Source organism: Pongo pygmaeus, chromosome 4, assembly GCF_028885625.2.
Source record: "Pongo pygmaeus isolate AG05252 chromosome 4, NHGRI_mPonPyg2-v2.0_pri, whole genome shotgun sequence".
In the NCBI taxonomy this organism is placed as follows: Eukaryota; Metazoa; Chordata; class Mammalia; order Primates; family Hominidae; genus Pongo; species Pongo pygmaeus.
Window position 1 is genome coordinate 82,643,611 of NC_072377.2, and position 24,191 is coordinate 82,667,801.

At 41.3% G+C, this 24,191-nt stretch overlaps 1 protein-coding gene across 1 annotated transcript in view; it reads right to left on the reverse strand.

Moving 5' to 3' along the window:
- Positions 1-15,489, reverse strand: part of ARSB (arylsulfatase B) — a 201,200-nt gene extending 185,711 nt beyond the window's left edge. The window contains exon 1 of the mRNA XM_054488965.2: positions 15,013-15,489. Within this exon, the coding sequence (XP_054344940.1) occupies positions 15,013-15,327 (315 nt within the window). The 5' untranslated portion in view covers positions 15,328-15,489. The remainder of the gene's footprint in view (positions 1-15,012) is intronic.
- Positions 15,490-24,191: the final 8,702 nt, after the last annotated feature.

The window sequence follows — 24,191 nt, forward strand, 5'->3', positions numbered from 1 at the left end:
GCCTTCTACCTTATTGATCATATCTGTTGACTTGGATGTTTAACTCTATTCCTGTACTGGCTTGAGGATATTTCTGAAAGGCAGAATTCTCTTATTCAAATAAAGTAGTGGACATAAACAGGATTTGAAAGACAAATAAAACCATTCCAACAAACAGATATTTTCAATATTTATCAAGGCACTATGTTAGAAACCACTAACTTGTTACTTCTTGCCTCAAAAAAAGTAGCAATAATATGTGGTGTGAATCTAACAAGAAAAAAGTGTTCCAATTTTGGGCACACAAGAAGTTGGTGTTTGATTAGAAGACACTTCTGTAATCTTCGAAAACTTGGTGATTTTTTTACAAGTGGTTTTGTTTTTGTTTTTGTTTTTGTTTTGAGATGGAGATTCACTCTTGTTGCCTAGGCTGGAGTGCAATGGCGCAATCTCGGCTCATTGCAACCTCCGCCTCACAGGTTCAAGTGATTCTCCTGCCTCAGCCTCCCGAGTAGCTGGGATTACAGGCGCCCACCACCACACCTAACTAATTTATTTGTATTTTTAGTAGAGATGGGATTTCACCATGTTGGCCAGGCTGGTCTCGAACTCCTGACCTCAGGTGATCTGCCTGCCTTGGCCTCCCAATGTGTTGGGATTACAGGCTTGAGCCACCGTGCCCGGCTGAGTTATTTAACAGTATAATAAAACGATTATTTGCATTTTTTATTCTACTTTATGTAAATCATTATCTCAAAAGAGAGTGTTCAACTTTTTCTTATAAAAAGTGGCCATCTGACTGCTGCTTGGGAGTGGCTCACACAAGTATGCCCGGGGCATAAGGTCCATACAGCAACTAAACTTTAAGCAATGACCACTTCTTAACTTTTGGTGTAATATTGAGTAGAATACCCATAATTATATGAAAAGGATATTAAAATAGCCCTTCCTTTTCCAACTACACATCTTTGTGGGGCCAGATTTTTCTTCAACTTTTACCAAAAATACTATATCATAACAGGTTAAATGCAGAAGCAGATACAACAACCTAGCAAACTTCTATTAGTAGAAAAGATGTACAAAAAATATAAAGCAATGCCATTCTTCTCACTTAACTATTTGGTTTTGAAAAATAGAGCTTTTTTCATAAGTTATTTATGTTAATATAGTGGGTTTATTACTATTTTTCATTGAATAAAAAAATTTATAATTTGTTTTAACTTATGGGGCAAATTTTGAATGGTAACAACCCACTTAAATCTATGCTCCCTGGGGTCCTCAATAATTTTTAAGCAAGTGCAAAACCCTAAGACCAAAAAGTTTGAGAACTGATACTCTAATGTCCAATAGTGATCATTGCCATGAGGAAAAGTAAAGAAGGAGAGGGAGACAGTGACAGAGGTGGCACTTGTGATAGAGTGGCAAAAGAAAGCTTCTCTGGGCCAGGCGGGGTGGCTTATCCCTACAATCCCAACACTTTGGGAGGCTAAGGCAGGAGGATAGCTTGACTCCAGGAATTCCAGACCAGCCTGGGCAACATGCCATGATCTCATCTCTACTAAAAATAAAAATAAAAATAATTAGCAGGGCATGGTGGCCTGTGCCTGTAGTCCCAGCTACCAAGGAGACTGAGGTGGGAGGATCACTTGAGCCTGGGAGGTCGAGGCTGCAGTGAGCTGTGATCATACCACTGCACTGCACTCCAGCCTGGGCAACAGAGCAAGACCCTGTCTCAAAAAAAGAAAGAAAGAAAGAAACCTTTTCTGAAGAGGAGATATTTGAGCAGTGACCAGAATAAAGTGAAGCAGTGAGACTTGGAGAAATCCGGGGTAAGAGCAATCCAGACCTAAGGGAATAAAAACTTCAAAGGCCCTGAGACCTGAGCTTACTAGACAAGTTCAAAAGGCCCGCCCAGAACCCAGTGTGGCCCTGTCACAGCTCTTGTGCTGGTAGGTGCCACTGTAGCCCCTGCTGCAGCATGACAGGGTATCCCTCCTTGTCTACCCAGTCCCACCCTTCCCTAAAACTTGACACCTCCTGCCTCCTTGTCCTGGCTTGGCCAGGGAGGTGCTCTTCTTTGTAGAAAGTGGGACTGGGGTCTCAAATTCAACTCTGCACCAGACACCAGCCTTCCCCAGCACTGGGAGCTCTTGATTTATAGAATAAACAGGCTCTGGGGACACGGGAGGTAAGAGTGCCAGTTCTCAACCCAGGCCACGGCTGGTCCCTTCATCAGCTATAAGGTGGAGAGCAAGAAATTTGTTGCTAACAAATGATTTTTTATAAGTGTTTATGAGTATTTTATTTGCCTTATAATTTAAAGCAGAATAGCATACGGCTCAGAGGATTAAATCCCATCCTGGCTTTATCACTTATGAGCTTTGTAACCCTGGGCAGTAACTTCATTCAGTAACTCACTAACTTCAATAACTTTAGTAAGTTAGGAATTGCACCTGCTATTGCTTTACTGCATGATCTCTTTCCACATCCTCCTAAAAGAACCACATGGAATATCTTAAGTGTTAAGTTAAAGTGGGTTTATCTTGAGGATGGTGGTTAAGTTCACTATCTTGATGTGGTGATGGTTTCACAGGTATATACCCATCAAAGCTTATCGAATTGTATACTTGAAGTGTGTACAGTTTATTGTATGTCAATCATATCTCAATAAAACTGTTTAAAAATAAAAGTGAGTTTAAGTTTCCTACTGAGATTGTTATGCCTCTCCTAGAAATAATCTGGCACCTATCTACATTGGGATATGTGTCAGATACCTTCTGTTTGCCCTTCAAATCCATGCTGCCTTCTGAGTCCTGCTCTCTGCCCTAGGAGGCTGACCTATGAGGATCAAGTCAAAGGACACTTGTCTTCTGGTTTCTGATTAGGCTTAGCCAATGGGGAGCCCTGGCAGGAGTGAGAGGGAAAGAGGAGAGTGCATGGCCTCACCTGACAGGCTGCTTAGCCTGGCTACATGAGTCTCTCTACCAAAGGTCACTCTGGAAGCAGACTTCTTTCTCTATCTGCCTCTCTCCTTCTAGGTTCTGGTAACTGGCCCTTCCTTTCTTCTCTTCTGGTCTAGGAGTAGTAACAGCTCCACTGGATTACTACACTATCCCTAGCATTTTGCCCCACACATTCACACCTTTTAAAATAGTCCCTTTGTAAATAAACCCTCCCTAATTTGAATGTGCCACCTCTTTCCAGCTGGGACCCTGAATGATAAGGATGTTATAATATCCAGGCTGGGAAAGGGAAGCATTCCTCTTAGCACATGTGCACGTGTGCATACACACACACATACACACACACACCCCAAATCAAAGAAGTATTCTTTCCATGGTTAACTCTGGAAGCTTACTGAAGGGAAAATTGACCCTAGGACTCAAAAACTTCATAGCATATAGTATGCTAATAGGCAACCAGGCAGGATAAGTAAAGATAATATTTTATGGAATCCAAAAGCCCCAGTGGAGATAAATGCTCTGCGAAAATTTCCTTAAATGGAAAGCTCATCCATCACATGCAGAGAATTAATTCTGATTGCTAGAAAGCACTGCCAAGAGATGTTGTGTGATTTGGTTTTCCTAAGCCGTGGGCACCAAGCCAGGTGGTCAGCTGAAGCCTGCCTCCATTACTGACAATCATATGGAGCAGGGAATGTGTTCTTTTCAGTTCCTGAAAATTTATTTGACAGAGCATTTTTATGGCATTATTGGGAAGCAGAAGCCAAACCCTGGATGACATCCAAAAACATGTTTTCGGTCTGTTCAAACACTATCTGAAGGAAGGAGGCTGTAACGTGTAGAGAAGCAGTAAACAGGCAAATGCCGAACTGGTTCCAACCCAGCACTTCAGCACAGAACTACAGAGCCACGCCATGCTGCATGGGGCAGGAAGGCAACCGGGCACCAATAGGAATCAAAAGAAAAAAATAAGGGTGCCCTGATAAACACAACAGAATATAAAACAATTTCATTCTAACACCCATCTGCAATGTCCAAAGAAGTGTGTGTGAATGGAGAAGGTTCTACATGTAATATACAAAAGTCCAAGGGGTTACCTCCCTGTCTACCATGTGTGGCTGTCTCCTCTTCATTAAACCAAATCTTCTCTCAAAAAACGACTTCTCCTAAGATTTTACTTGATCATCAAAAATCCTCTCCACAAAGGCAAAAGGTCTGCAAATCCAGCGGAGGACCTGGCTTGTTCTAGGCTCTTTCTGTGACATAACTGAGAGATCCTTATTTACATACTGGTTGCATGTAACAATTTATTTGGTCCAGTGTGTTATTCTGTCTTCTGCACACCTAGGAGATCTTTGCAGTATAGTCTCATGAGCTTAAAGGAGAAAAACCAATCTCTTGCTGGGGGAGAGGAAGATGGCAGCTCCCATATCAGAATCTCTTTCAATTCCCCTTTCAGAGGTCCAGACAGTCAATCGATTAGTTATCTATATGGGAGTTCAGAGCACAATATTTCAGCTACACTCAAACTCTCCCAAGAGCGAAGCAAACCACTGCTGCACAGAAGGCGACAGATGCTCTTTCTCTCCTCACCTCAACAGTGTTGAGATAATATCCCATTGAACAGAAGGGAGGTTCTGTCCAGTCAGTCTGGTCTGAGCAAAATGAACTCATATCCTCATGTGCCCACATATGTGTGCAATACCTCCTGCTGCAGTACTTAAAAATTCAGAAAAATGGGCCACTCTACCCCTCCACCTTATACACCAGAGAGCCTACTGGGAAGCTTCATGATCAGAACGCAATCACAGAACATGCTGGTGGCAAAGCAGGAGTTCAGAATTTCTAGCCTGTGCCTCGGCCAGTACACGGCAGGTTTTAACCACGGTCAAGTAACACTTGTGCCACCTTAGGGTTTATTCCTGGAGATGCCCAAAGAACAAATGGATAGTGGAAAATCTGCTCCCTCCCCACAGAACCCATCTAAAAAGCAGTCAGCTGCCCATGCTGCTGAAGCCAAGAGCTACAGACACGCATTATGTGTGCTGGGGGCCTGGCTTTGCCATCTGGCTTGGCCCTTCAGGACTCAGGCTGCAGAACTGGCCCGTGTCACTGACAGTTTTAAGAGTCTATTTATTTTGGTGTTGATTAGTAAAGAGTGCAAATCTCTGACTAAACCCACAAAGGGATGTTGTTTGTAAAAAAGAATAAACAAGTCAGAAAGGGTTTCAGTGCCTCCCTCTGTTTAAATTATAATTCCAAAGAAAGCCCAAATGGAAAAGGAAGAAAAATATAAAGAGAGCTGAGGGAAAGGAATCTCTCAAAAGGTGATATGATTAAGGAAACGCAAACAAAAGATAATGACCAGAGAGCAACAGCTTATGCTCAAAGTGATTCCTGAAATGACAAACCTCATAAATCAAGCAACCAGAAAATCTTCTAACTCAATTGGTCATATTCCACTTAGCTCCAAACTTATTTCCTTATTTCCTCATTTGCAATTTCCTGGCAGGTAAAAGATATAAAATCTGGAATTGTTTCTTTAAAATAGCTGCAATGTTTGCAGAATAAGGCCTCCGCACTCCCCTTCCCTCCTGGGAAAATGCCTCTTGGATTTGGCTAGGCTTAGGAAGGACATCTGGCTTTAGCAAACCCATGAAAGTCACCCCAGGGCTCTGCTGTGCTTTAGTGAGGCCATCTTGCTTGTCCCTATGGAGCTAATGCATCCTTTGTTTGTCCCCCTAAAGGAGCACAGAAATAAAGACACTGTTTTCTCTTAGGAGGCACCCATGGTCTCAGGGCTACATGGTCCTCTGACAGCTCCCTCCTCCTGTGCCTTTGCCAGGCAATCCTAGGAGCGCCCACCTTGAGACATTCATCTTTCCCCAATCCCTGCACCCTGTACACATTTCTTCCAGCTCTGCACTCTCCTGTGCCCCACTTATGAACCTCAAAGACCAGGGAGAGGCGACCACTGGCTGGAGTCCACTGAGAGGCCAGCAGGCGAGGAGCAGGCAGGACAGTGAGGGCGAGAAGGCCAAGAAGCAGGAAAGGGAGGGCACGCTCAGGCAGAGCGCCTGCACCACCATGCCCTCTTCTGCCTGCAGCATGCATCTTTCCTGCTCACCTTCTTGAAGCAAACTTGAAGCAAAAGTCAAAAATTACCCACGATGCTCCAGCACAGCCTCCTTCCTATATTTCCTGCCCAAGGTTCCGCCTCAGGGGTGAGTGAAAAGCCGTGAAAATGTCTTGTCCATTTATCAGTGTGATTAAGAAAAATGTGGTTTGGATCCCTTAAGAATGAAACCTTGGAGTCATCTTTCATTGCTTCTATTCTGTGCCAAGGTTTATGGAGTTCTGGTGGAGTGGCCCCCTTGGTACCCAAGGTAAGGACATTCCCAGTTGAGGCCCAGAGTTACTTTTCTTAACTTTTTTCCTAGAAGAATGTTTTCCTTTAAGGCCTATCACTTTCTTACTCTTTAATCTTTTCAATTCTTAAAAAAGAAGTAAAGGGATTAGAAATGACATGGCAATTTGAAGCAGTTTAATTAAGATGGTGAGCTCTTTCAGGAACTGTGTAAAAGTGCTTCTCACATTCGATCATTTAATTGTCCAACACTGAGTGCTTCTTTAGCCCAGAGACAAACAAGGCAATCTAATGGAGAAGTCAGACCTCAGAACCACTTATCACAATTAAAATGTGTACTAGGAATAACAAAGGTATAATGAATATTTTGTATTGAATAAAGTCAATTTGTAAGAATATGGAAAATTAGTAATACTAAGTTTTCTAGTTGAACTAAATGCAGTACACAAATTCTATTAGAAAAGCTGGAGAATTTCTAAACTAATATTTTTAATCGAGGTTTTAAACAAGGGGAAAATAAATATAAAATATATTTTCTCATATGCATAACACGCCTCTAAGCGATATTAAGAAAACAATAAACAGGAGCTGCCTATGGGGAGGAGGGTGGGGAGACAGGATGAAAAGATCCTTATCTATATATTTTTTACATCTTTTATATTTGAAGCTTTTGAATGTATTTCCTGGAGACGATTTTAAAAACAGGTTTTTTTTTGTTTTGTTTTGTTTTTTTTGAGACAGAGTTTCACTCTGTCACCTGGACTGGAGTGCAGTGGCACCATCCTGGCTCACTGCAAACTCTGCCTCCCCAGGCTCAAGCAATTTCCCACCATCCACCCCCCTGCCCCCCGGTCTCAACCTCAGCCTCCTGTGTAGCTGGGACTACAGGCGACTGCCACCACACTTGGTTAATTTTTTAACTTTTTATAGAGATGGAGTTTCACCCAGGCTGGTCTCGAACTCCTGGACTCCAGTGATCTGCCCACCTCGGCCTCCCAAATTGTTGGGATTACAGGCATGAGCCATAGCGCCCAGCCAAGCTTATTTCTTTTAAAGAAAAAGAGAGAATATGTACAATTAATTCTAATTGGAATTACATGTATCCAAAGAATGCCACATGGCACTTGACTGTATTTCCTTAAAATATACCCATTTAGAACGCCGTTAGATTAGAAATGTTCTTTAGTGTATAACAGCCTCAATGTAACATTACTTTTACAAAAACTGACACAAAAAAGTTCAAGTTTTAACACTTTTTAATGGGTGGGCAGCATTAGACCCAGGGAGACCCAGCCTCCCTCCTCTAGCTCTTGGCTTGCCTCTGGCACACTCATTCGCTCAGCTACCGTCTCATTCTTACAACAAGCTCGTTCCAGCCTCAAGGGCTTTGCTTCTGTTGCTCCTTCTTCCTTGTTAAACTTTGCTAGGATGTGTGCATGGCTGACTCCCTTCATTCAGGCCTCTGCTCATACTACCTCCTTGAAGACACCTTCCTGAGTCAAGATCACTTGACTTACTTTATTTTCTTCTCCACATTTATTGTCATGCTATTTAAATTCACCTTACTTAATTGTTTGTATTTCTTTCTTTTTTTCCCCCCTGAGACGGAGTCTTGCTCTGTTGCTCAGGCTGGGGTGCACTGGCGCAATCTCGGCTCACTGCAATCTCCGTCTCCCAGGTTCAAGCAATTCTCCTGCCTCAGCCTCCTGAGTAGCTGGGATTACAGGTGCGCACCACCATACCTGGCTAATTTTTGTATTTTTAGTAGAGACAGGGTTTCACCAGGCTGTCACCAGGGTTGGCCAGGCTGGTCTCAAACTCCTGAACTTAGGTGATCTGCCTGCCTCAGCCTCCCGAAGTGCTGGGATTACAGACGTGAGCCACCACACCTGGACTGTTTGTATTTATTTCACTTCCCTCTTGGTTACTCCTTCTCCTTACCTCACCCCCTTCAGATTATAAGCACCAAGAGATTCCCAGAGTACAGTGGCGTAACTTGCTGTTCAGTAAACATTTGTTGAATGAAAGAATGAATGAATGAATATGTCACACTTAATGGTGATCGACTGAAAGCTTCCCCTCTAAGATTGGAAACAAGACAAGTATATCCACTCACGCCACTTCTACTCAATATTGCACTGGAGGTCCTATCCAGGGTAATTAGGCAAGAAAATGAAATAAAAGGTATCTAGATTAGAAAGGAGGAAGTAAAACTTCTACTTGCAGATGACATGATCTTGCACTAAAAAACTCTAAAGATTACACACACACACACACACACAATTAGAGCTAATAAGTTCATTAAGGTTGCAAAATGATCAATGTACATATATCAGTTGCATTTCTATGCAATAGCAATGAACTACTGAAAATAAAATTAAGAAAGGAAGTCCATTTACAATACCACTGAAAATAGTAAAACAGTAATAAATTTAACCAAAGTACAATGCTTACACACTAAAAATTATAAAACATTGTGAAAGAAATTAAAGAAGACCTAAATAGGCTGGGTGTGGTAGCTCACGTCTATAATCCCAACACTTTGGGAGGCCAAGGCAGGTGGACCATTTGAGGTCAGGAGTTCAAGACCAGCCTGGCCAACATGATGAAACCCCATCTCTATTAAAAATACAAAAACTAGGTGGGCATGGTGGTGGTTGCCTATAGTCCCAGCTACTCAGGAGGCTGAGGCAGGAGAATTGTTTGAACCCACGAGGCAGAGGTTATAGTGAGCTAACACTGTGCTCCAGCCTGGGCAACAGAGCAGAGCAAGACTCTGTCTCAAAAAAAAAAACCCTCTAAATAAACAGAAAATCATCTCATATTCTTAAATTGGAAGAGTTATATTGCTGAGGTAGTAATACTCTCCAAATGGTTTTACAGATCACTGAAATCCCTGTCTATCAAAATTCCACTTCCCTTTTTTTTTTAATAGAAATGTACAAGTTGATCCTAAAATTTATGTGGAAATGCAAGGGGCCGAGAATAGCCAAACTATCTTGAAAAAGAATAACAAAATTGGAAGACTTGCATTTTCTAATTCTGAAACCTTTGTAGTACAAAGCTACAGTAATCAAGACAGTGAGGCACTGGCATAAGGATAGGCACATAGATCAATGGAATCGAATTGTAAGTCATACGTCTATGGTCAGTTGAGTCTTGACAAGGGTGCAATGAGGAAAGAACACTCTTTCAACAAATAGCACTGAAATATTTGGACACCTACATACATCCACATACCTCAAATTGTACATAAAAATGAACTCCAAATGGATCAAAGACCTAAATGTAAAAACCAAAACTATAAAATACTTAGAAGAAAACATAGAGGTAAATCTTCATAATCTTGGATTAGAAAATGGTTTCTTAGACATGGTACCAACAATATAAGCAACCAAAGAAAAACAGGTAAGTTGTACATAAAAATTTGTAACTTTTGTTTACATCAAAGGACACTATCAGGAAAGTAAAAAGCAATCCACAGAATGGGAGAAAATATTTGCAAATAATCTATCTGGTAAGGGTTTATTTAATAGTATCCAGAATACATAAAGAACTCTTACAACTCAAGAATGAGAAGATAAATTACCCAATTTTAAAATAGGCAAAGGATCTGAGTAAACGTTTCTCCAAAGAAGACACAAAAATGATCAATAAGACATTAAAAGATGTTCAACATCATTAGTCATTAGGGAAATGAAAATCAAAACTACAATTAAATACCACTTCCTACTCACTAGGATGACTTGAAGGCTATAATCAAAAAGATAATGACAAGTGTTGGCAAGGATGTGGAGACACTAAAACCCACATACATTGCTAGTGGAAATATAACGTAGTATAGCTGCTGTGGAAAACAATTTCCAATTCCTCAAAGAGTTAAACATAGAGTTACCACATGATACCAAGACAGCCAGGTGGGCGGGGGTCCCTGGCAAAACTCCAGCTGGACTGTGCACTGGGGTAGAGCCACGAAGTGGCGCCTGGCCTCTCCTCTTCCTATGGCACCTGGGATTCAAACGGGCGATGAGGGAAGCACTGTAGCAGGGACTTTGACCTTTCAGCGGGTCCCTGTTTCCCCCTTTTTTCCTTTTCACCCAATAAAACCCTGCTTTACTCACCCTTCAAACCATCTGCGAGCCTGAATTTTCATGGCCGTGGGACAGACAAGGACCTCATCGTTAGCTGAACTAAGGAGAAGTCCTGCAACAATACGGTGTTTCACGCCTACATATTAACCCAAAAGAACTGAAAAAATATGCTCATACAAAAACTTGTACATGGATGTTCACAGCAGCATTATTTATAATAGCCAAAAAGTGCAAACAACCTAATGTCCATGAATTGCTGAATGTATAAACAAAATGTGGCATGTCCATACAATGGAATATTATTGAGCCATAAAAGGGAACAATACATGCTACAACATAGACGAAAGGACATCTATTGTATTCCATTTATATGAAATGTCCAAAATAGGTAAAGTCACATAGATAATAAGAAGATTGGTGGTTTCCAAGGGCTGGTGGAATGAGGAAATGAAGAGTGACTGCTAATGGTTGAGTGGTTTCTTTCTGAGGTGATGAAAATATTGGTTACACAACCTTGTGAATATACAAAAAACCATTGAACTGGATACTTTAAAATGGTAAATTACATAGGATGTGAACTATAACTTAACATTGCCAGTGGGAATGTAAATTGGTACAATCCCTTAAGATGCAATTTTGCAATATTTATCAAAATTACAAATGCATCTACCCTTAAACCCAGAAAATTCCATTTCTAGGAACTTATCCTTCATATATGTTCCAATATGTACAAAATGGCATATGTACAAAGTATTCACTTCACCATTCTTTGATATATCAAAAGGCTGGAAACAACCTACATGTTCATCAGTACGCAACTGGCTAAATAAACTACAATGTATCCATTTAACAAAATATTATGCAGCCCTAAAAGCTGTGAGGATAATCTTTAGTCAACAAAATGGAATGATTGCAAATGTTAAGTAAAAACAAACAAACAAAATAGGAGCTGCAGATCAGTGTGAAGAGTATGTTACCATTCATACAGAAAAAAGAGAGAAATGATACATAAAAATATATAGTTCAGAGCATTGTTTGTCTACAAACATGGGAACTGGATGTCTAAGGAACTGTGTGTGTGTGTGTGTTGGTAGATTTTCACTGTAAGCCCTTTTGCAGCTTTTAAGTTTTTAAGCCATGTGAATATATTTTCTATTTTAAAAATAAAATACAGATTTTTTTAAAGATTTCACAAATAATGAATGAATGAGTCATAGGGCAGTGGGAAGGCCCCTAGCCTGAGTGTAGAGAGACCTGAATTTCTAGTTCTTGAATTTACCAGTAACTACTTACCCCATCTGCTAATTAGTCTCCTCCATTGCCTCCAACCTGTACCCAGTCCCTACACATTTTTCACCATAGCATGCACATTTAAAATAGTTCATTTGTGAGGACTCTGAACAATTAAATGTCTCAATATAAAGGCTGAATTCAGGCTCCCCATTAAATAAGTTCCTAGCAGCAGAACAAGCAGTACACGCAATTTGTAAGATACATTGTGTTGGGCAAGATTAATCTTTCTACCAGTAGTTGGGGTTAGTATGATAGGTATGATAATGTGCATTTGCCAAGTTAGAAACTCGCCCTAATGGACACAAGAGCCTTAGAGTTAAATTAATTTAGAGCTAGACAAAGTCTAGAGTTCAGCCCAACTCCTCTGTTTCACAGATGTGGAAATGATGGCCAGCGAGGTCACAGTCTGACCAGCCAAGATCGAAACCTACATCTCAGTTCCTAACCAGTCTTCTTTACTCAATAAATAATTTCTTAAACCAAAAAAACTAAAACTCAGGATTTCATGAGAGTATAAAGTCCAGTCAGTCTAGGCTTGTTTATCAACTTGTTTTTTTCTTTTCTAAAGTTAAATAATTGTGGGAAAGGGGTCTGTAAATACTAACTTAAAGCATGACTGCCAAGTTCATAGATATGACTCTTAACAACTTCCTTCAAGTACCTCATTTTGAAACAGTCAAAAAATTCCTTCATTTTATTGTCTAAAATTATGCATAACAAATGACTCAGAAATAAAATCTACTTTTATTTTACACGGAATATAGGCAATTCCTAACTCAGAAATATGATGGGTTGATTCCTTACATTGAGATGTTTAGGAATGACCCAAATGTCCAAAAGTAATACAGGGATTATTTAATATGTATGAAGCAGCCCTTTGGATGTTATTTTTAATAATTTTGGCTAGGCAATATGGCTTAGTGGTTATAAGCATCAACCCTAGGGCCACGCGGCCTGGTACAAATCCTGGTCCAACATATACTAGTCTTGCAACCTTGGGCAAGTTTCTTAACCTCTTCCAGCATCAGTTTCCTTGTTATAGAACAGAGATGACAGAGTTGTTGTGAGAATCAAATGAGTTAACACTTGTAAGTGCTCAGAACAATACCAGCATATAGTATCTGAGGGAGACTCCTGAGCTTTCCCAGAAATTTCTACTTCATTAAAAGTGGACACTTGCTCACCCTGGGTAACATCTACTTGGGTCTCATGAACTCTAACAGAATAAAGTGGGTGAGAAAACTTGAGGAAAAAAAATGTTTGGGGAAGCAAGGCTGCTTTAGAATCAGCTACACTGAGAGGTCTCTAAACCTTTCAGAGTGCCCAGCTTCTCTACTCATCCTTTACTTCATAACCATGGGGCACTCTAAACACTAAAGTTTGTTCTCCAAGACATAATTTTGGTGACTGGTGGGGGAGGATGTTAGGGGACAAAAGCAACTGATTACAGGAATGGGTTTTTTGTTTTGTTTTGTTTTGTTTTGAGATGGAGTATTGCTTTGTCGCCCAGGCTGGAGTGCAGTGGTGCAATCTCAGCTCACTGCAACCTCTGTCTCCCAAGTTCAAGCGATTCTCCTGACCCAGTCTCCCGAGTAGCTGGGACTATAGGCGCATGCCACCACACCCGGCTAATTTTTGTAGTTTTAATAGAGACGGGGTTTCGCCATGTTGGTCAGGCTGGTCTCGAACTCCTGACCTCAGGTGATCCCCCTGCCTCAGCCTCCAAAGTGCTGGGATTACAGGCGTGAGTCACCGTTCCCGGCCCAGGAATGGGTTTCTGAAGTTTGTATTTGCTCTCCTGTCCAACTCTGTTGGAAGGGAGGAAGTTGGAGAAATGAATGGCCCTTCCATTCTTTTGCAATCTGAGTTCAGTTCCTTTACTTCAGAGCAAATGCAGAACCCTTTGGGGTAAACCTCACCTTTCCCTTCTTCTTCTTCTTTACTGGCACATCCCTTTACTCCCACAAAGTGTCCAGGGTGAGATTTACACAATGTAGGGGATTCCTAATTACACGTAGCAGCCAAGGTCAGAACCGCCAAAAGTACTAAGGTGGATGGTGAAGGGAAGCATCCTTTACTTCCATTTCTAACCTTGGCTACAGCTATTTCTCACCCTTAGCAACACCCAATCTTTCCTTTTTATAAAAGTCTTCAGACCACTGCGCATATCTTTATCACAAGTAAGCCCTCCCTTCTCTTGATATTAGGACCACGTGAGGCTAGGGTTGATCTGAAAGGTTATGCGAACACATACTTGGGAGGGCGACATTCAAATATATATCCCCTGTCAGTAGCACAGTAAGCTCAAAATATTTTTGTTCAGTAAACAGCATATGTACTCTGTGAAGGCATGCAGGTGGTATCCAACAGTTCCCATTTACTGTATTTAATATGGTCATAATAACTTCAGGGTCTTAGAAATATGACAATCGTATTCAACTTGAGGGGAAAAAAGGCCAATTTCCTAAGCCCGAGACGACCAGTGGATGCAGGAAAAGCACAATGGACACTGCCTTGACCACTTTCTAGCTGTGCGATTCCTGCCTCGTCTGTAAAAGGGGGTAAAAACAACTACCTCATGCGCTGTTTCAATAATTCACTTTAAAAACAACAAAGTGCTATGCAAATGTTCTTGATATTCTTAGCCATCTAATGTCTATGCACGCTCTACATTTATATTTCCTTCGTTAACTGTGGAGCCGTTCCTAAAGGGAAGCTTTTAAAGCGATAATGAAGATGCTCAGAAGAGTTCAATACAAGGTTACATGTGAAAGGAATGTCAGCAGCCTAAGAAAAATCAACCTAGCATCAGGTTTCATTCCAGGGGTGTTGAGAACCTGGAAAAAAATAATCTTTGGTGGGATACTCCTAACCCATGACCGCTGGGTTCCCACGGGCCAGGGTCGCACCCACGGCGAGCACCCCCTTCATCTTCCCTCTCCCCTCGTCTTTGCTCTCAGCCCGCGCCCTCCCCAGCCTCCCACCTCAGGACCGCTCCGCCTGTCGCGGCGCCCAGCACCCGACATTCCCATGAACCCCTGCGCCCGGAGCTTCAGAAAACGAAAGACAAAGCCACCCGCCCAACCCGGCGGCCAGGGCGCGGGTCTGCGGGGCGCCGGAGCCGGGCATGCGCAGAGGCCGCGGCGGGCTGCCGACCTGGAAGAGCGAGGTCGGGCCGAGAAGCCGCCGGGGCCCATAACCGGGTCGGGGGTTCAAGACCTGCCTGCCAGAGCCCGCGGCCTCAAGGGCCGGGTAGGAGGGGGAGGGCGCCAGCGAGAGGCGGGGCGGAGGCGGCGGAGGCGCCGGGGGCGCCACGTACCTGGTAGCGGCCAGTGAGCAGCTGGCTCCGCGACGGCGTGCACAGCGGCTGCGTGTAGTAGTTGTCCAGGAGCACCCCGCCGGCCGCCAGCGCGTCCAGGTGCGGCGTGCGGATGCGGGAGCCGTGGAAGCCCACGTCGTTCCAGCCCAGGTCGTCTGCCAGCAAGAAGACCAGGTGGGGCGGCTGGCTGGCCCCGGCGCCCGAGCCCGGCGGCGTCAACAGCAGCAGCAGCAGCAGCAGCGGGAGGACGACGGAGAGGAGCAGCAGCCGAGGTCCGGGGCCTCGGAGCAGGCTCGCCGCGCCTCGCGGACCCATCCTTGGCCGCCCGCGGTCCCAGCGCCTGTGGCGCCACCAGCCCGGTGTACCGCTGATAGAATGAGGAACTGGGCTGCCGGGGCCTGCTCCGCCCCGGCGCGGGACGGCACCCCCAGCGGGCCGTGGGCTTGCGAGGCCGGGCGCTCGGCCCCCGCCGCCTCCGACCCGGGCCCCCGGCCGCTGTGGCGGAGGAGGAGCCAGAGACGAACCCGCGGGCGCCCGCTGCCCGGCTTCTTGGAAACTCAGCTGACGCTTGGAGGGCACCAAGGCCCGTTATCTTCCCCGGCAATGAAATTTGCACTGTGGTTTCCTAAAAAAAAAAAGATGTGTTCTTTAATAACGCTTCACAATTTACAAAGTATCTTCACAGCCCGCGTCTCCTGTAAAGCCTGCAACAACTCTGGCAGCTAGACATTATAATTAGTGCCGATTTTTCATAAGAAAAAAGCTTATAAATGGTTTAACCTCTGACTCAGATCCTGAACCATGATGTCTAGCTAGCAAGTCATTTCTAGCGCAAGAGCCCAGCCTGTGGCAGGTGGGAGGACGGTGAAAAGGCAGAGGCCTAAATAGCCTTTCACATTCATTTATGCGTAGTGTACACCCATGAAGCCACTTCCTCTCCACTAGCAAACAGGAGGCCAAACACACAGTCTGATTGCACGGTGCCCTTTGGAAGGTGCAGTTACTTTCAAGTTGCCCTGGGAGGATTTGGAGTGTTGTGTGGTCATTGAATAAATAGCTCATTCTCTTGTCCGGATATGACCCCACTCACAGCTGGCTCCCCAACTAAGCAGTGACCCTAAGAAGCACACAGTATCTAGTTAGCCTGAAATATCTGTGAGTGGAAGGAAAAAATCCTTTAGTCACGTGCTTATTGAATTGGGAAGTTAGCTGTATGACCAGTAGATTCCCGTTGCCATCCAGACTTTCTGTCTACTCTCTGTCTGGAGATATTATAGCTGTTAACAGGTATAGGGGAAAATTTTTGCATTGCCTAGAGAACATACCCTTCCAGGTTGACTCTGATTCCGTGGAAGTTATTTACAACTTTATAAGTTATAGATAAATAACAATGGAAAATAATTCTTATTTATATATACACAAATGAACTTTATCCAGCGGAGTAGCAATCCTTCCCCTCCACCACTACTACCGAGGAAAACAGTTTCACCTTCGCTTGCACATTTATTTTAGTATTCCTGATCTGTTCTTTGGACTGTCCTTTGAATTGGTTTTAACACCTTACCAATTTCCTTATTAATGAGTTAAATAAAATCATGTATTCACTTTTATATTTGTATGAGGGTCATGATTTTACCTTTTTTTCCCCAAGAATCCTTTAACACATGAAATATTTGCCTCTTACATACTTACACTTTTTTTCTTTGCGTGAAGTAGATTGGTTTATGTTATATGCACTTTAATCTCTAGTGGAATCAATGAAATTTAGCAGAAAAAAGGGAAAATTTTAGCATTAGTTAAATTCAAAGGATAACTTTGAGGAACTGTTTGACTTATTATGTCAAGGGTTGAACTTTTCATTTAAACACCCTGTAGAAGATCTTGAAGGACTGAGAATTTCCGCTGTGGTTTTGTGTCTTTCTCCCCCATAATTCTTCCTTCCTATTCTCCTTGATAAAAATCAAGAAGAAATAATTGATGGGTGCTAATCTGCAGGAACAATTCCTCCTTTAACCAGCTTCTCCTGAAACTAGCTAAACTTGCACAGATTTTTACGTCCTATGTTTTTTAAATAAAAGCATATGTTAATAGTGCTCTGGAAATGTGCAAATAGAAGAGTTAATTCTATTTTCCATCTATGTATTGAACACAATGTGCAGTACAAGCTAGTTATTTTGTAAAATATCTCAGTTGGAGTTTGATGTTTCTTCACGATTAGATAGAGGTTATGGATTTGTGCAGGAATACCACAAAAAGTGATGTGGTATGTTTCTCGGTGCTTCCTATTAAGAGGCACATGATGCTGAATTGCTTTCTTATGGGATAACTTTGTTAGGGTAAACATTTCTTCATTGTAAGGTTAATATTTTCTTCTTGTAATTAAATATTTTATGGAGAGATAATTTGAGAATATGTAATATCCTATTATGCCTCACACACATTATTTTGCTTACCAGTTTTAGTATCTTGCTTCTTGCTTCAATTAGTTATAATTAGGATGGCTACCAAATGCTGATTTTCTAATTCCTTCATTTCCTCTATATTTATGAGTTGCCTTTCTACTGTAAGGAAGAACTTTCCCTTCTCATTTATTTATTTCACTATGAACTTGTGAATTCTTGTTTTAATCAATATGCTATAATCCTTTGCTATAGTTATTTCAATGCTCAAATTTTCTCTGTTTTGGCCAGTGGGAGCCCCTACAATCTGGCTTATATCCTTTTGGCATGTCCTCTTGAATCTTTGAGCATGTCCACACATTTTGATACAATGAGATTTTCTAGCCTCAACTTGCACTTTTCCTCTCCCAATCCTGGAATCAGACATTTCTCCAAGGAACCCTGATTCTTTTTTTTTTAGACGGAGTCTCACCCGTCGCCCAGGCTGGAGTGGAGTGGCGCGACCTCAGCTCACTACAATCTCGGCCTCCAGGGTTCAAGAGATTCTCCTGCCTCAGCCTCCTGAGTAGCTGGGACTACAGGCACATGCCACCTTGCCTGTAATTTTTGTATTTTTAGTAGAGACAGGGTTTCACCATGTTGGCAAGGATGCCCTCGAACTCCTGATCTCAGGTGATCCACCCCCATCGGCCTCCCAAAGTGCTGGGATTACAGGTGTGAGCCACTGCGCCTGGCCAGAACCCTTATTCTTTTTAGGGATGACATTTAGAAACCAATCTCTGTGTTTTAGATGTGCTCATTGCTACTGGGCTGTCATCACTTCTAGGATCTCTCTCAAGACAAAGACAGGAACTATATATATACACACACACACACTCACACATACATATATAAGTGTTTATACATACACCACACCCACATACTATATCTAAACATATGTATAAAACCATGAGTTTATAATGAGTACCTCTAATTCTATTTCCCCTCATTTCTATATGTGTATGGGTTGTACCAGTTTTCATCACTAGCAACTGAGTAGTATACTGAAAACAGTTTGGCAATTTCTTACAAAACTAGACCTATTCTTATCCTACAATCCAGCAGTCACACTCCTTGGTATCTATCTGAAGGAGGTGAAAACTTATATCCACACAAGAACCTGCACACATGTTTATAGTCGCTTTATTCATAGTTTCAAAAACTTGGAAGCAATGAAGATATCCTTCGGTAGGTGAAAGGATAAACGGTGGTACATCCAGACAATAGTATTCAGCAGTAAAAAGATAGGAGCTATCAAGCCATGAAAAGACATGGTGGAACTTTGAATGCATATTATGAAGTGAAAGAAGCCAATCTGAAATAGCTACATACTATATAATTCCAGCTATGACATTTTGAAAAAGGCAAAACTATGGAGACAGTAAAAAAGATCAGTGGTTGCTGGGTTTGGGAAGTGGGGATAAGTAGATGTAGCATGGGGGATTTTTTTAGGGCAGCAGTCACCAACCTTTCTGGCACCAGGAACTGGTTTTGTGGAAAGCAGTTTTTCCACCGACTGGGCAGCAGGGGTGTGGGGATGGTTTCAGGATGATTCAAGCACATTACATTTATTGTGCACTTTATTTCTATTATTATTACATTATAATATATAATGAAATAATTATACAACTCACCATAATGTAGAATCAGTGGGAGCTCTGAGTTTGTTTTCCTGCAACTAGATAGTCCCATCTGAGGGTGATGGGAGACAGTGACAGATCGTCAAGCATCAGATTCTCATAAGGAGCACACAGCCTAGATCCCTCATACGCGCAGTTCATGATAGGGTTTGTGCTCCTAGGAGAATCTAATGCCTCTGCTGACCTGGCAGGAGGTGGAGCTCAGGCAGTAATGCAAGTGATAGGGAGCAGCTGTTAAGTATAGATGAAGCTCTGCTCGCTCGCCCACTGCTCACCTCCTGCTGTGCGGCCCAATTCCTAATGGGCCACGGACAGTACCATCTACGGCCTGGGGGTTGGGGACCCCTGTTTTAGACCAGTGACACTACTCTTTGTGATTCTACAATGGTGGATACATGTCATTATACATTCATCCAAACCCATAGAATGTACAACACCAAAAATAAACCCAAAACAAAATTGAACTTTACATGATTATGTTGTGTCAATCTAGGTTCATCAGCTGTACAGATGTACCACTCTGGTGGGGATGTTGATAATGGGAGATGTAAGCATGTGTGGGGACAAGGGTTATATGGGAAATCTCTGTACCTTCTTCTCAGTTTTGCTGTGAATCTAAAACTGCTCTAAAAAAAACCAAGTCTTTTTAAAAAACGTATTATACTTTTTTTTCTAATCTGAGAAATGATATATCAGTATAGTATTTTGGTTTTGCTTTTCTCTTATAATAAAATTGAACATTTTTTCATGTGATGAAGGGCCCTTTTAATGTCACTTTTGTGAATTGTCTGTGTTATTTTCAATTGGTTTTTGGTCTTTTCCCATTCAATTTTAAGAATTCTTTATATATTACACAGGTTACCCCTTTAATTGTGGTATTTATCACAAATATTTTCTTCCAGTTTGTCAGTTGTCAAATTGGTGTTTTTAACATGGAAAAGTTATTTTTTAATGTTAGACAAATTTATCAACATTTTCTATGATTACATCTGGATTCTGAGTCACAGTTAAACTATCCTTATACCAAAGTTAAAGTAAAATTTACCTATTTTTTTCTACTAGTAATTGTATAGTTGCATTTTTACATTTAGATCCCTGATCCATGGGCATTTATTTTGTGTACAATGTGGAATATGGATCTCCTTTTCTTTTTCCAAATGGCTGGCCAGTTGTCTCAGCACCATTCACAGGGAATTCCATTTTTTTTCCCAATGATATGAGATGCCACATTTATCATATGCTAAATTTCCACATATACTTGGCTCTATTTCTAGGTTTTCAGTTAGTTAGATTCTACTTGCCTGTCTGTTTACTCATAGCACCAGACTGTCTCAGATTTAGAGGCTTTACAGTATGTTTTCATGTATGGTAGGGCTAATGACTCTTCATAGCTTTTCACTTTCAGTGTTTTCCTGGCTGTTCCTGCGTGTTTTCTTCCTTTTCTTTTTCTTTCTCTCTTTTTTTTTTTTTTTTTTTTGACAGTGTCTGCCTCTGTTGCCCAGTCTGGAGCACAGTGGTACAATCATGGCTCACTGTAGCCTCGACCTCCTGGGCTCAAGTGATCATTTTGCCTCAGCCTCCAAGGAGCTGGGGACTACAGGTATGAGCCACCACACTCAGCTAATTTTTAAAACTTTTCTGTAGAGATGGGGTCTCACTATGTTGCCCAGGCTGGTCTTGAAGTCCTGAGCACAAGTGATCTTCCTGCTCTGGCCTCCCAAAGTACTGGGATCACAGGCATGAGCCACCACACTTGGCCCCAGAGTCTTTATAATATTCAGTTGTTATATCTAAGAATAAGGAGTGCCTTTCCATTTAAGGTCTATTTTTGCACCTTTTAGAAGTGTTTTCCTCCTATCAGTTTTGCACTTTTCTTAAACTTATTTCTAAATATTTTTATCTTCTCTTGTGCTATTGAAATGGGGCTTTCTCTACCACTATAACTTTTAACTGGCTATTATTTGTGGACATGAAGGCTACTATATCTAACAATTTGCATCCTACCAATTACTGAACTCTTTTATTGTTTGAGTTGGTTTAATCACTAGTTTCTTTTAGGGTTTTCCCAGTACATAGTCATATCAGTAAAAACTATTCCAGTCAATTAGAAGGTGCAAAAATTAGGACAGAAATAAAAGCAGCTCCCAATTCAGAAGTGAGATAAAAGCTCATTGTTTGGCATCTGGCGTGCCTGGAATTCTGAACATATTTTTTACATAGAAATAGTATACATAATCACCTGGTTGCATTCTAACCCTCACAAAACCTATTTAACCTATAGTGAAAATCTCTTATAACTCCAAAGTCAGTAAGAAAAAGACCAACAAACCGATTTTTAAATGGGTAAAGTATAGGAACATAATTGTTTACAGAAGAGGAAATACAATGGCCATTAAATATATGAACAGATGCTCAATCTCACTCAAAAAGAGAAATTCAAATAGAAACATCAATAATATACCAGTGATAACTCAATGCTTTGGGGAGAGTGTAAAGAAACAAGCCCTCTTATACATTCATCAAAGAAATGAAATTTGGCATAACCTCTAAGGGGAACAACTTTGGATATCTATCAAAATGCACATACACTTTCATTCAGCAATCCCAGTTCTAGGAATTTATCCTATAGAGATACTCAACGTGAGAAATATACAACAAGATATTCATTTTAGCCTTATTTGTAATAAAAAAAAAGCCAATAATAGGGTCTGGTTAAATTAATTATGGAATATAAGCAATCATTAAAAAGGATGATATGGATAATCTCCAATATACTGTTAATTTCTAAAAGTTAGGCAAAGGACACTATGGTTGGTATGCTCTCGTTTGCTTAAACATAGATGTGTATATATATATGCATATATATAGATATATATAGAGAGAGGTGCATGCATGTTTACAGAGTATTTCAAGAATGTGCGGAAGAAATAATAACATTGGTTGTCTCTGGATAGACTGGTTAACGGGGACAGGCATGGGAAAGAGAATAACTTTTCACCATATACCCTTTTGTATCTTCTAAATGTTAAACTCTGTGCATATATCATCTATTTCAAATAATAATAATAAGGTAATAACATAGTTTACATTTCAACAAAAAGTAAAATTCATTATAATTGAGAACAGAGGACCAAGAATAAGTCTTCCCCAGTGAACACCTTTGTAAAGGCTGCAGGCCATGCACTAAGAGAATCATATAGATGCTAAGGCCGTGCCTCTTGATTTCTGTAGTTTGCAAGGTTCTTGTCTTGTGCTGACTGGTTATAAGCTACATTCAGAAGTCATGATTCCTGCATCTCGGTGCATCTCCTAATTGTTTTTGTTGCAATGTCTTTGAATATGACAAATATGACATGCAAAGACTAAGCAATTTTAAATATTTTATCTCTAAATGATTAACTGTTGGGGTAGAGTAACAAGAGCTTCCTTGCTGGAGAGATAAGCGTGGTAAGAGATCTTTCTTCAGAGAGAAAACTTGAAGTTCACTAACTACATGTGGCAAATTGTGGTTAGTGTTACTCATTGCTTCATTACTACCCTGAACTGTCCAGAAGGAGATAGACTTGAACATCAGAAAGAAGACTAAACTTTGCTAATTTAGATGCCAGCTATTAAATATTTTTATGATCTATTTAGTTTTAGAAACAGATAGGAATGGATTTATTACTACCTTATCTAAGTGAGGAGCAGAGAGTCTTCTTAAAGGCCTTTAAGATCATAAACCAAACTTATAGAGGTGTTTTTCAGGTCCTTTTATCCTTCTTTTAGCTAACGAATATAAGTTATTCATTAGTGTTAACTACTGTCAATGCATTAAGAACCATCAAGATTCCAAGCATATGGAAAGGTAATTCTCTGGCCAGGTGTGCTGGCTCACACCTGTAATCCCAGCACTTTGTGAAGCCAAGGCAGGTGGATCACCTGAGGTCAGAAGTTTGAGACCAGCCTGGCCAACATAGTAAAACCCCGTCCATACTAAAAAAACAAAAATTAGCCGGGCATGGCGGCATGCACCTGTAATCCCAGCTACTTGGGAGGCTGAGGCAGGAGAATTGCTTGAACCTGGGAGGTGGAGGTTGCAGTGAGGCAAGATCACGCCACTGCACTCCAGCCTGGGTGACAGAGCAAGACTCCATCTCAAAAAAAAAAAAAAAGGGAAAAAGAAAAAATTGTGTGTAAGAAGCATCTTCAATTTATTGTTGGTTTTGTTCTTGAGTTAGTATATGTGTGAGCATTGGGAGGAAAAGGGTCAGAGAAAAAAAGAAAAATATTTATTTTAGTTCTGAGATTCTCCAAATTTATGAAATTGATAGCCTGGATAAGAACCACTATGGCCAATTCAAACTGAAACTCCCTTGACCTCTTCATCCCACCCATTGCTTACCACCTCCTACTTCCTTAAAACCAACTAGAGAGAGAAGACAGTGCAAAATAGCGCCATTCTTATAAAAATATTCTGGCATAGCACTTTTTTGTGCATAACACAATTGCACGAAAGTGTACATAGGTCAAGGAATCATCACAAAGTAACCACCATGTAACCACCAGTCAGATCAAGAAACAGGATGTTGGCCTTTTATCTTACTGCTTTTTTCCTTTCTTTACCTTTCATACAGCCTGAGCCTTAGAGCTGGCACAGTACTCAAAATATACTACTGAATTGCATCTGTTTCTTCTGTATGGGACATTTTACATTGAATACCCATTTCTTTTTTTAATTTTTTTTAATAGAGACAGGGGTTTCACTATGTTGTCCAGGCTGGTCTCAGACTCCTGAGCTCAAGCAATCCATCTGCCTCAGCCTCCCAAAGTGCTGGGATTACAGGTGTGAGCTACCATGCCCAGCCCATTGTATATCCGTTTCTTAAGCATCAGCTCTAAGCCAATTCCTTCCGACCATGCATAAGTATCTAAAACCAATGTGAGCACTTGTATTAAAAAAAATTAAAATAGTCATATTTTATGACAAAAAAAGGATGATATGGAATAATCTCCATTAATATACTGTTAATTTCTAAAAGTTAGGCAAAGGAGGTAAGTCTGAATGATTCTAGCAGTTAAGAACTCTCAAAATGAATGCATGTAGCTGAGTCTATGAGTG